The sequence below is a fragment of the Gigantopelta aegis genome, unplaced genomic scaffold (assembly GCF_016097555.1).
Source record: "Gigantopelta aegis isolate Gae_Host unplaced genomic scaffold, Gae_host_genome ctg4567_pilon_pilon, whole genome shotgun sequence".
Lineage (NCBI taxonomy): Eukaryota > Metazoa > Mollusca > Gastropoda > Neomphalida > Peltospiridae > Gigantopelta > Gigantopelta aegis.
This window is the reverse complement of record NW_024533929.1, coordinates 12646-26923: the sequence shown is the minus strand read 5'-3', so window position 1 is coordinate 26923 and position 14278 is coordinate 12646. Positions and strand designations below refer to the sequence as shown.

Genomic DNA, 14278 nt, shown 5'->3' with positions numbered 1-14278 from the left:
CTCTATGTCTGTGAAAGGGAAAGAGGTAGAGAAAGAAAGAGAAAGTGAGAACACATAATCAGGCAAGTAGTAAAAAATAAAGTATGATTACCATTACTGATTCCACGTCTTGTGTCTTCTAACGATATGTGTTGCTGTCTGTAACAAAATTGATTAAATGTATATATCACATCATTTCTCTTACTCATGGTATTGGGTTTGGCGTATGGTTGTTTAGTTTTGATCTCAACTTCTGTATGCCCTTGAAACTTTCATATAGAACCAAATATCGACTCAAACATTAAGTGAAATATACAAATATACAAATAAATATGTACAAACAAAACAAGTCATATATATAAAAAAAAGATATATATTTTATCGAATGATACTTTTTTTTTAAGCCGATGGAAATTATTAGGCTATGCTATGAGAGAGAGAGAGAGAGAGAGAGAGAGAGAGAGAGAGAGAGAGAGAGAGAGAGAGAGAGAGAGAGAGAGAGAGAGAGAGAGAGAGAGAGAGAGAGAGAGAGAGAGAGAGAGAGAGAGAGAGAGAGAGAGAGAGAGAGAGAGAGAGAGAGAGAGAGAGGGAGAGAGTAAGAGAGAGTATATAAGCCTAATGGTTTCACACTTTTTTTTAAAAAGAGTGTACTTACAAACTGTTTTCGTTTTGCTGCTTTTCTGTCAGACAAAAACATCAAAAAAATAACGATGAACGTAAAAGCAATTTGGTAGCTTTTACAAATATGTTGTTTACGTTTTAGACATAATGTTATCCTTCTTACTAATAATAATTGTTTTTAAGAACGTGTACATGATAAAATATATAAAAACATCCTTTCCTGAAAATTAAAATAAAGTGTTAAATGTGAACTTAGGAATACTAGTTAGATCGCAATGTTGTGGATAATACGATTTGAGATTTAATCAAATACCAAATAAAAAGAGTCGAGACATTCCTTATTGTGTGATCAGACACAGTTTATTACATTTTATCCTGTAACCACCGTTTCTATTGGCAGAATATGATGACGGATAAAGCAAAGTCATACCCTGCTACTAGCATAGTTACATCATACAATGTGGCTTAAATAACAAAAAATAATTTTTATGATTTGCAGGATAAAGATAACAACTAGTTAGTGACGTCGGATATCTGTTTTATCCTGTTCAGGCCAAATGAGAAATTTCCCATTCTTGCCTTCACAGATAAAACAGATATCCGATGTCATTAACTAGTTATTCTCTATAAATGTAATTGTATTAGTCTTACCTGATTTTGAAGAGACACACACTAAACCTCGTCTCCACAAAATAACAAAGACAGCCACTACCAAGGCAGAAACAGCAATCCCAATGATAATCCCTACCGCAATTCCTTCTCCGCTTAATTTGTTTGATGAGGCTGGCAGAAGAGATTCATCTACAATAAAATAAACTACAACTATTTCTCAAAGATACGGTTTACTGTTGCTGTGAACAAAATAATACAAAATCTAATAAGCAATATATTTATGTGAGTATGTCATGTTAATGCATTTTAAATGCATGACATAAACATTATTATTGTTGTTGTTATTATTATTAGTATTATTAGTAGTAGTAGTAGTAGTAGTAGTAGTAGTAGTAGTAGTAGTAGTAGTAGTAGTAGTAGCAGTAGTAGTAAAAATACCAAAAGGCAAAAACAAAACAAAACAAAAACCCCAAAATGCTACAAATGTATTAAACTATTAAAAACAATGATTGCCTTCAAACTATATTATGCTCTTTGACTTCATCTACCGAGGCAGACCTCGACGGGTTGATTCCCCACTTATTATTATTATTATTATTATTATTATTATTATATGTAGCTCATAAATCACGTGCCACACATTAGTATTAGTATACCTAGTAGTGGCGGTGGTAGTGATGGTGGTGGTGGCAGTGGTGGTGGTGGTGGTTGTGGTGGTGGTGGTGGTAGTGGTGGTGGTGGTGGTAGTAGTGGTAGTGGTGGTAGTAGTAGTAGTAGTAGAGGTGTTGTAGTACAGCTGTATTGAACAAAGTCATTTCTAAATTACTATCAAATTATTTTTTTGCAGGCAGCTTTCCTGCTGTTGTTCTTATCTGAAATAAATTATTTCAGCATTATAATACAAGGTATGGAAAGGTTGTTTAATGAAACTTCAAGATATTTTAAACTATGGCTATTTTGCGTCTAACATATTTCAACACTTACTCTACAGTATTAGAGAAAACAAATCTGCTGCTGTTAAATAACATACTCATAATGAATAGCATTAATACTAAAATTATTTTCACTTTCCTAAAGGTTGGAACGCAGTATAAAAGATTCGTTGCTGCCAAATAGCTTACTCCTACCGAATAGCAGTTAAAACGTATTTTATGCGCACTTGTCCATATGCTGGAAAGCACATATCACAGCTTTTTGTACCACCGAGGGGATCAACCATGTGATACATCGTACCTGAGTTGAGCGCTCTACCACTGAACTACATCTGGTCCCACACCATAAGCCATTAGATATAGATTTGTGAGTATGTATATGATTATTACCCAATGTCAAAGCCTCCTGTTCGTCCGTAAAACCTTTGTATCCATATTTATTGTAAGCCAAAACCCGCATCAGATATCTCCTCTTTGGTTGAAGATTTGGTATGAAAGCTTTCTGGATGGTGTTGCGACCTTTTTCTGGAATGACCCCGGTGAGATTTGTCCACTGTGATGTGTCTGCTCGGTATTGTACAGTAAATGTCTGTGATGATCCTCCGTTAAATTCCTCTACCCAAGCCACTGTGATCGAGTGTGGTCCGTTGCCCCATGCTGTGACATCAGGTGGAACATCTGGGGGACCTTTCAGGATCAAAACGTGCAAGAAGCTTTCTCCAAGCATGGACCATTGAAATAAACTTATACATTAATAAAACCACTATCTGTTAACATTAAATTACAATAAATGCAAACATAATACTGCTGGAAGAAATGCTAACGCTTGAAAAAACCCCCCCCCCCCCCCCCCCCCCCCCCCCAAAAAAATAAAAATAATAAAATAAATAAAAATAAAATAAATAAAATAAAATAAATAATAATAAAATAAAATAATAATAAAATAAAACAACAAAAATAAAAAAAATAAATAAAACCAAAAAGCAAACAAAAACAAAAAACAAAACAGAGAGGCAAACAATAATGGAATACTAAACTCCTTTCTATTTAAAATAATGAGGCAGCTATTGTTTAGCTACTACCCGAAATGTTTATGACTAACTACATGTCCGTGTGTCATAATGTATCAATCTATTGTTTATATAATAATATACATTTAAGTACCTGCTCGTAAATAAATATACCTGACAACAAACATGAATAACACACTTAAAAATATAATGACTAACCTTAGAAACTATCGAAGAAACCAGCATCACATCAATAGTGAGTGTCATATCCACAATGAAAAAAGCTGAACAGAAACCCCAAGCCAGAATATCAGATTACAGTGGACCAAAGCGCAAGAATGCAAGTTATATTGCTAAGTGCTTAGGCAAATCGTGATTGTGATTCAATAGATGTGCATTTGTTAACAATGTGTATTTAATTAGACACCTGAAATAAAGCTAAAATGAATTAATAAATGTAAATTATTAAAATAATTATTAAAAATCATCATCGTGATCACTGTCACCTGTAAATGGCAATGGTTTTATTAGTTACAGAAAACGCAGATTAAAAATGACAAAATACAATTATATGAACATAAAAGTAAATGTTCCCACATACTAACAGACACCAAGATCTAATTTTAATAACTAATTCAACTAGCATACACTGTGCGACGCCAAATCAACTAACACAGACTACGATCTAAATAATTCAACTTGCATGCATTGTGATGTCAAATCTACCAGTATAGACCAAAATCTAATTCCAGTAACTAACCTCACCATAATAGCATACACATGTATTCAAGATTAAGCGGAAGTAAAACCCAATTTCACTAGCATACACATCTACTCATACCTGCTACATCAAGTGTCAGGTTGACCACAAGATCTGAGTTTTTAGCTCCATTAGACACAACAACCTGGTAGGTACCAATATCTCCCTGCTGAACAGTTGCCAGTGTGAGGTTCCCAACAGCAGATACGTCCGTTGTAGACGAACTTCCAAAGCCAAGTCTATTTTTGTTTCCATCAGTCAGTTTGTACCAGGTGAATGTCGGTGTTGGGTTGGCAATCACTGATATCTTCAGAGTTACATCACCACCTTCTGCTGCTGTAAACTGTTTCTGGAATGGAACTCGATGGTCTAGTCTTGGTGAACCTAAAATATATTGATTGATTAAACTAATTACAATTTACCTTCATACAGATAAGGGGCGCGAAGTAGCCCAGTGGCAAAGCACTCGCTTGATGCACTGTCGGTTTAAGATCGACCCCCGTCAGTGGGCCCATTGGGCTTTTTCTCGCTCCAGGCAGTGCACCATGATTGGTACATCAAAGGCCGTTGTATGTACTATCCTGTCTGTGGGATGGTGCATATAAAAGTCCCCTTGCTACTAATTGAAAAGAGTAGCCCATGAAGTGGCGACAGCGGGTTTCCTCTCAAAATCTGTGTGGTCCTTAACCATATGTCTGACGCCATATAACCGGAAATAAAATGTGTTGAGTGCGTCGTTAAATAAAACATTTCTTTCTTTCCTTTATGTCCCTCTATTTTTCTTTCTTTCTATGTAGGGTCAGTTTTCTAGTTAGTAGAATTGCCTAAGTTATAAAATGGGTAATGGTATAAATAGGGAAACGAGTTATGACATGACTATAAATGGGAATGAATATACTACACAAACTATTTAAAGTACTAAACTGTATCAAATGGTATAAAATAAATATTATACGATATCAGTAACTTTGAGTAAGAAATCAAACTTATTTTATTTTATTTTATAACCTGTTAGAACTTAGTGAGTAGTATTTGGTCAATAATTTTCACATTAATCATTAATGATACTAACGTGTAACTCACATGTGACAACAAGTTGCACACTTTCACTGACAGCTGACTTGATGTTGTTTCCCGCTTCACACCTGTAGTGTCCTGTATCCAGACACCCAGCCTCGTTCCACGTGTACTCAGCCTGTTTAGAGTTAGTCACTTCACGCAGAGTCTGTGAGTTGTTCAACAGTTTGATATCAGATCCTGGATTGCTGGTGACATAACATTTCAGAGTCATAGGAGTCAGCTCATCAACTGTAACACTTGTAGACTGAGAGTTCAAAGTCAACGAAGTGATTGAAGATTGGTCTGCAAGTATATATACACCTATATATATATATATATATATATATATATATATATATATATATATATTATTTGCAACTATATCTTCAGGCTAAGGAATGAAAAACCCAATAATTATTGATAAAGTTCCAGGTCACTTTGTATTATAAAATATTTGCTTTAGAAAATGTTGTACATTAGAGCATCCCCTCGGTAGTAGCTGTCCTATAAACAAGACAAGAGGTGTTCAGCTGAACACTGTCTGGACCACTAGATATTCATATACCTTAATAATTAACAACATTATGTAGCGTAGATGTAACATCATGGTGTTCGGGCGCGAACCCCTCCCATGAAACCCTATGTAAATCGAAAATTGGATTTAACTTAAAAACAAATACCTATTTTCATTTAGAATTCATGTTCTAATAATGAAATCAAATATTTCACTCACATTGCACATCCAGAGTAATGGTCTTGTCTAATGATTTCTGTGTGTTTGTGTTTCTAGCAGTACACGTGTAGTCACCAGCTGCTGATCTCTGTATGTTATTTAACATTTGGTAATATTACATATAGTCTTAGGGATGAAATCTGCTACATTTTGTAATTAGTAGCAAAGGATATTTTATATGCACCATCACACAGTCAGAATAGCACATATCATGGCCTTTGGTATACCAGTCGTGGTGAACATATTTTCGTGCTATATCCAATTAAAGTTCACGCACGCTGTCCTGGGCACACACCTCAGCTATCTGGGCTGTCTGTCCAGGACAGTGGGTTAGTTGTTAATCGTTAGTGGTTAGACGGTTAAACTCGCTGTCTGCCGTCAGAGATAACTCTGTAACGAACAATATGGGATTTTTGCCTACCACCGAGTAAGGTCACTAGACAAAGATTTCCACTCTAATACAAACATAATCTTATGTTTGGCCTGAAAATTCATAGCATTGATCATGTTTCCAGTTCGCTCATCAGTGTAAAGGAAATTAAAGAAAAAAAAAGAAAGAAATGTTTTATTTAACGACGCATTCAACACATATTATTTACGATTATATGGCGACAGACATATGGTTAAGGACCACACAGATATTGATAGAGGAAACCCGCTGTCGCCATTTCATGGGCTACTCTTTTCGAGTAGCAGCAAGGGGACTTTTATATGCATCATCCTACAGACAGGGTAGTACATACCACGGCCTATAATATACCAGTCGCGGTGCACTGGCTGGAACGAGAAATAGCCCAATGGGCCCACCGACTGGGAGCGATCCCACACCGGCCGCGCATCGAGCTAGCGCTGTACCACTTGGCTATGTCCCGCTCACGGGATTGTCAAATGCCATACGAATTGTGCAGTAGGTTTCAATCCAGTCAGTATACATTGTGTGTTTGTATTACGTAACAAATACACTGAACGTGTTTTAAACAATCACCACTATTAACATGAGCTATATAAATAATTCTCATTGTTTACTGCAGGTCATTTTGAACTAAGGAAGAACATTAAAATGGTCCCTTAAGATTTCAGGAGAATTAATCGTTCATTAAGTAAAAAATATAACAAATTTAGCGTATTGAATTATACTACTCACAGTACACTGTCAGTGTAAACTGTTTAGTTTTAGACTTTGGTATGAGTGAGTTGGTCGCATTACACGTGTACACATTCCCTGTCTGACTCCTGTTGATGTTTGTCAGTTTTAACAGAGAGGTTAGCTAAGATCCGCTGATTTCCCAGAGTCCATGAATTGGAACACGGTGGATTACAACCAGTAGCAGCACACGTCACAGTCAGACTGTCTCCTTCTGCTACAGACCCAGGTGATGATGGATTGAGTGTAACAGAGTCTGGACCACCTGAAAAAGATAAAAGACAGTTATTTCCAGGAAAATATAAATGCTTCACTGCGTTAACAATGTCAGAGGTGGTTAGAGAGACAACATTTTTTTCTGTATTGTATGTTGCACTGTTAGTCTTAAATTTGCAGCAATATACATTCTCTCATTACCATTAACCGTGAAGTGGTACAGAAAGAAAGAGTTGTATTTTATGCTGTACATTTTTCTTATCAAGACTGAAAGGTTCAGTATGGCAGTCACAATTGCCATAGTTTGCTGTGTGTACACTTAAACTTAAAACAAATAATCACTTTCTTTAGTGCAGGCGCAGATGCAGATAGATAATTCTGGGTGTGCACAACCCTCTCACACATATTTTGGAGTGCCCTAAAACATTCTATTTAACAGACAGTAAAGGTTTAAATTTGGTTTATTTAACGACACCACTAAAGCACATAGGCTGGTTCAACAATGGTGTAGTGTAGTGGTCATCGCTGATGTCTTTGAAGATGGGGATGTCACTAGCGCAGCTTCTGATGTCTTGAAGTCAGAACACACACACACACACACACACACACACACACACACACACACGCCGAAATGCACTGCCAGTCACTGTTTCCTGATCCTCTTCCTCCGTCGTGTCTACTGGCCATTAACTATGGTTACAGTGACAGTTTAGTCCATGTCGACAATTCGGAATTAACTCCACTGCATACCTTACAAATCCGAGCATCGTTCCCAAGGAGTAGCCTGTCAGATCGAAAGTTACCGAGAGAACTTGATAGCTACTGGCATTGTCGAGAGCTAAAGCTGGAATTAATGATTAGAGAAACCACAGAGGGTCATCTTATATACCGCGACCTCTGTTCTGCCATTCATGAGGCACTTGTTGAGACAAGGAAAAGCCTGAGTCCATAACAGGCGATCAATACTGAAAATCATCGACTTCATGTGAGCAATCTATCAGTTCGTTAGATCCCGCCCCTTGTGTTGGAAAATGTCAGCAACGGGATGAGCCAGTTATATTATAATTCGTGTTCAAACTGATAGGGGAGCGGGACGAAGCCCAGTGATAAAGCGCTTACTTGATACGTGGTCGGTTTGAGATCAATCCCCGTTGGTGGATCCACTGGGCTATTTCTGTTTCCAGCCAAGGCACCACAATTGGCTGTGGTATATGCTATCCTGGCTATGGGATGGTGCATATAAAAGATCCATTGCTACTAATGGACAAACGTAGCGAGTTTCCTTTCTAAGACTATATGTAAAAAAAAACCCAAATGATTGACATCCAATACCCGATGATTAATAAATCAATGTACTCTAGTGGTGTTGTTAAATAAAACAAACTTTAATTTTGCACTAATATGTACGATGTGGGGGGGGGGGGGGGGGGGGGGGGTTCGTGCGGTCAGAGCACTACACACGCTGAAAACTCTCAAAACACGTATCCAGTTCAAAATGGTATAAACATATATATATATATGGGCGAACCAGCTCATGAGAAAAGCTCCGCTGATAAATGTCATAGTGCGGCTAGAGATATTCATTGTATTTGTGATATGACCAAAACAGTATTAAATGCATTTAGTAAGTGATCCACACGGGACCATCAGCGCCACGTAGCAAACGACACGAAACCCCAAATATAGGTTTACTAAATTCAAGTGACATCCGACAAGTATATAACCTAACTACATGTCTTATTTACAGAAGAATATATTAAAAGACACCGGCAATGTACTTTCAATCTAAGCAAACCATTTCTAGGATGTATTAACCTTTGACCGGAACTGTTTCCAGAATGTCGCGCTTGCGCAGTTCGGAACTACTAAGTCATCTGTTATTTTGAAACTGTTCTAAAATGCAAACGTGAGGTGTTAACAAAGGTCTAGTTACATATTTATGTTGTTATTTAACCTACAAACCTTTTCCTATATCCATGCAATTAAATGTAAAATGTCATTATATATCCGATTCATATACTCTTCAAAAAAAGTAACGCAAAAGGGTACAAATGGGTTATAACTCCGATTTTATGTTTCCTACCGGTTCATGCTTTGTGAATATAAGGTCATTGCATGTCCCAAACACATTCCCACGGTTACATTCGATAAAACGCAGCTACTGTACAATAAAGTTCCAAAATGTGAATATTCGCAAAAACGCAGCCACGTGCAAACCATGTCACCACTGCACGTGCGTTGTCTGCACGTGCAACATGAACACCGACAGTATAAAAGTGCAGGGTGTTCGCTTGCCTGGCCTCTGTATCTGGCCGACAGTTGACAATCCAGGACATGCCACGTCTCAGTGAACCGCAGAGAAACAATGCCATCGGCCGACTAGACGCAGGCGAATCCAGAACGGCCGTTGCCAGGGCATTCCATGTGTCCCCAAGCACCATCTCCAGACTGTGGGACCGTTACCAGCAACATGTATCAACACGTGACCTCCCTAGATCCGGTCGACCACGGGTCACTACCCCCGGGCAGGACCGCTACATCCGGGTACGCCACCTTCGGGAACGATTGACTACTGCCACCTCCACAGCCGCAGCAATACCAGGTTTGCGCAGGATATCCGACCAGACCGTACGGAACCGCCTACGTGAGGTAGGAATTCGTGCCAGACGTCCAGTTCGAGGTGTCATCTTAACACCACAACACCGTCGACTCCGACTGCAGTGGTGCCAGATTCATCGACAATGGCCTCAACTGCGATGGAGACAGGTGTGGTTCAGTGACGAGTCCCGATTTCTGCTCCGACGTCATGATGGAAGATGTCGCGTGTATAGGCGTCGTGGTGAACGTTATGCGGCAAACTGCGTGCAGGAAGTGGACAGATTCGGCGGGGGTAGTGTCATGGTGTGGGCAGCCATCTCACACACTGGCAGAACTGACCTGGTCCACGTGCAGGGCAACCTGAATGCACAGGGCTACATTGACCAGATCCTCCGCCCACACATCGTTCCAGTTATGGCCAACGCCAACGCAGTGTTCCAACATGACAACGCCAGGCCTCACACAGCACGTCTCACAACGGCTTTCGTACAGAACAACAACATTAATGTCCTTCCTTGGCCATCGATATCACCGGATTTGAACCCAATTGAGCATCTATGGGACGAGTTGGACCGACGCCTCCGACAGCGACAACCACAGCCCCAGACCCTGCTCGAGCTGGCAGCAGCCTTGCAGGCCGAGTGGGCCACCATCCCCCGGGACGTCATCCGTACTCTGGTTGCTTCAATGGGCAGGCGGTGCCAGGCAGTTGTCAACACACGCGGAGGCCACACCCGGTATTGACTCCAGATGACCTTGACCTTGGTGGTGTGTCCTATCACTTACTCACAATGGACTAGAGTGAATTGTGAACAATCCTGCAACATTTGGTAATTATCGGACTCACCATTCAATAATTAAATCAATTCTCCAAATTTTACGACAATGTGGTTTTGCGTTTCTTCTTTTCAAGAGTATATTATGAGTTTTATGATCTATATGCAAGTGAAACAATTGTATAATCCAGTCTCAAGTTCAGCCAGCAAACCTTTCGCTTACGTTTGCAAACTATTTTATTGGTACCCGACGTGGCCATTTCGTTAACCGTTTTTCTGCTCGGTCTGGCTGAACACACAACTAGAATGGTAGAATATGTCTCCAGATTCGTTGCTTTATGAAATATACACTGTGAGTTCTGAAGGTCAAAGTGACCAGTAAATATTTTCCTTTCGTCACTCGCTTCAGTCAGCTACTTGCGAGATGCGATGATTCTTTTATCAACTTTAAATTTTAATTTTAACTATTTTACGTTTGTTTATAAATGTTAAACTCATCTTGTTGCGTTTTTCAATCTTTAAATAAAATATATTCGGCTATTACAGATTGTATCTTCTTAACTTGCTCCTTTTTTTACAGCGTTTAGCATAAATTGTCAATTCTGGCACATCCAGCGTGTTTCTGATCAACCTGATATTTCTAACAGACTAGAATGTGAGATAAAAAAAAATTGGAAACTAGGGTTACGGCTTTAATACAATATTGGCTAAACATTATTTCAAGAACAGTTTGTAGATTTAGATAGATAATTTATTTGTTTATCATATAAATAAAAGGCAAAACTTACTGCTGAGTTTCAGCCTTAAAGTGTTACTGCGTGTTCCAGCTGAACTCAGTATACACCACCAGTCTGTAACGTCACGTTCTGCAGCTCTGTTGATCCTCAGATGGTACTTCTTAGTGGAGGACGAGCTGCTGTCTGTTCCACTGCCACAGGATACAGAGTAACCAGGTACTAAGGGAGGATTAAACACAGCACATGAACCACCACTCTGCCCCAGGGAAGCAAACGTGTCTGTTGTTTTAGTACTGAATAATATAACACCACTGAGACCAGCAGCCTGTGTCACTGTACACGTCAAGGTAAATGGCTGATTCAACACTGCATAAGACGAAGATCCAGAAATAGACAGTGATGCACCTGTAAATAATAATAATAATAATAATAATGGTACTACTAGTGGTAGTGGTAGTGGTGGTAGTAGCAGTAGTAGTAGTAGTAATATAAATAGTAGTAGTAGTAGTAGTAGTAGTAGTAGTAGTAGTAGTAGTAGTAGTAGTAGTAGTAGTAGTAGTAGTAGTTGTTGTTGTTGTTGTTGTAGTAGTAGTAGTAGTAGAAGTAGTAGTAGTAGTAGTGGTAGTAGTGGTAGTGGTAGTGGTATCGGTATCGGTATCGGTAGTAGTAGTAGTAGTAGTAGTAGTACAATTGTTTGTGCCGCAACACGTACCTTTTATTGAGACTTGTCAAATTATTTGACAGACAGGTAATATGTATCCCTAAAGGTATCATATGAACTTATAACACTTATAAAAGACTAGTCGATTAGCTAACACACACACACACACACACACACACACACATGTAGACGCATGCGCACACGCACACACACAAGTGCGTTGTTATTTACGTATACTGTAGTGAAACCTGACATATTATATATAGATAGCCATACATCTTTATATACACACACAGACAGACATACATACGTACATACATACATGCATACGTTCATACATACATGTATCCATATATCAATACATACATGCATACATACATACATACATACATACATACATACATACATACGTACGTACGCACGTACGTATGTACGTTTAGCTCTGTGGTAGAACGTGCGCGTCGTATGTCCATGTATGTCTGTGACACTTTCTACACAACAGTTTAAAGTATTTCTAAATGTTTTCTCTTTTTAATATTTTAGTGACAAGTAGAAAACGAGAAGTCAACATTTATTAAAAATGGTAAGACTCATATGAAATAATGGACTGCAGCCGATTTCTACGGGCTATTCATTCATTTATTTCATTAATATTTATTATCGTGCTTCTATCCAGTTAAGGTTCGATACACGCTGCCCTGGGCACACGCCTCAGCTATCTGGGCTGTCTGTACAGGACAGAGAGTTAGTGCTTAGTTTGTAATAGTGGTTAGTGAGAGAGAAGTTGGCGTAGTGGCCTTACGCCTACCCACTGAGCCGTTAAACTCAATCTGGGTGGGAGCCGGTACCGGGATGCGAACCCAATACATACCAGCATTAAGTCTGGTGGCTTAACCACTACACCACCGAGACCGGCAGGGCTTCTTTTTACATACTGAAGATGTATTCACATGAACGCGTACCGAACTACTTCTCCAAATTTTGAATATTTGCTTTATAAATATAGAAGTATTAAAGACTCACCCAGAACATGATTAACCGCGGTCATAGAAAGTAATATGTACAGTGACATTGCCATTATTAAACTGACGTGTACAAACGGGCTTTCTTCCGGGTACAGTGTGTATGTGTATTTTTATGTAGGTGAACAATCAGCAAAATATCTAGGTCAAACGTATCCCTCATGTACGGGGGTGATATGTAGCGGCACAACTAGTGTAACAACTGTTTTGTTATGTACTATTGTGTAGGTTTCTCGTATATCATCGGTGAACTGAACATTCTCCTTTAATAATGTCTTGGTGGGCCAGCCGAGTGAACCAGAGGCGGATCTAGGAGTGTTTGTGTGTGTGTGTGGGGGGGGGGGGGGGGGCAGGGGCTCGCCCCCCCCCCCCCTCCAACTTTGCGATAGTTATAATTTTATTATATATTAATTTTCATTTTTTTACGATCCCCCTAAAATGTTCCCTTGGCATTCCACCTCATGTCACTGCCCCCCCCCCCCCCAAATGGATTTTCTAGATCCACCACTGGGAAATGCGGACGATTCGGTGCTATATAATCGAATCCCAGAAACGATTTAATCCCCTGTGCCAGTGTGTTATTTTCGTTTAATAATTTACTACTTTCAATTTATTTACCAAATTTGTCATAATATAGTGCTGTAATAATTAACTCGACCGACAATATAACTAGTATATGTTGAAAGTTCACCCGATTGCACTATTTTAACACATTCAGTAAGCTTATACGTTTGAATGAGCAACTTAATTGATGGTAAAAAAAGTAAATATTCTAAATATGGTCTGAGTGCACCACGACTGGTATATCAAAGGCCGTTGTATGTGCTATCTTGTCTGTGGCAAAAAGTCCATATAAGTATTCCTTGCTACTAATGGACAAACGTATTGGGTTACCTCTAATATGTGCTGTAGTGGTGTTGTTAATTAAAACAACCTTTACTATACTTGTGTTATCTGTCAGGAAACAATTATGTAGATCCCCAGCTCGTTTTAAATGGAATGAATGAATGTTTTACGACACCCCAGCACAAAAATACACATCGGCTATTGAGTGTCAAAAAAGGCAAGTACATGGATTTCTACATGGTCCAATCCCATTTGTTAATGAGGCACATTTCTCGAGATTTAGACCTGTAACAACATATCAACCGATCTATGATTCCTCCTCCAAAGTACTCACCGAAGAAGGTGAAACCGTGTCCGAGTATTCTGCAGTTAGATTGCTACACCTTTTTCATTTCATATCAACTTATTTTCGTGCTTATATCCAATTAAGGTTCAAGCACGCTGTCCTGGGCACATATATCAACTATCTGGACTGTCTGTCCAGGACAGTGGGTTAGTTGTTAATTGTTAGTGGTTAGATAGTTAAAATAGCTGTCTGCCGTCAGAGATAACTCTGTAACGAAAAACATGGG

The 14278-nt window shown here is 39.0% G+C and overlaps 1 protein-coding gene across 1 annotated transcript; it reads right to left on the bottom strand.

Annotated features, from left to right (window-relative positions):
* Nucleotides 1-1251: 1251 nt before the first annotated feature.
* LOC121392808 (nephrin-like) lies at nucleotides 1252-12943 on the bottom strand (the record flags this gene model as incomplete). Its single annotated transcript, XM_041523881.1, has 7 exons — nucleotides 12862-12943; nucleotides 11229-11582; nucleotides 6922-7115; nucleotides 4998-5238; nucleotides 3996-4298; nucleotides 2535-2831; nucleotides 1252-1401 (listed from the first exon to the last, which is right to left on the bottom strand). Coding segments are annotated over exons 1-7 (1594 nt in total), but the record flags the coding sequence as incomplete, so codon positions are not given.
* Nucleotides 12944-14278: the final 1335 nt, after the last annotated feature.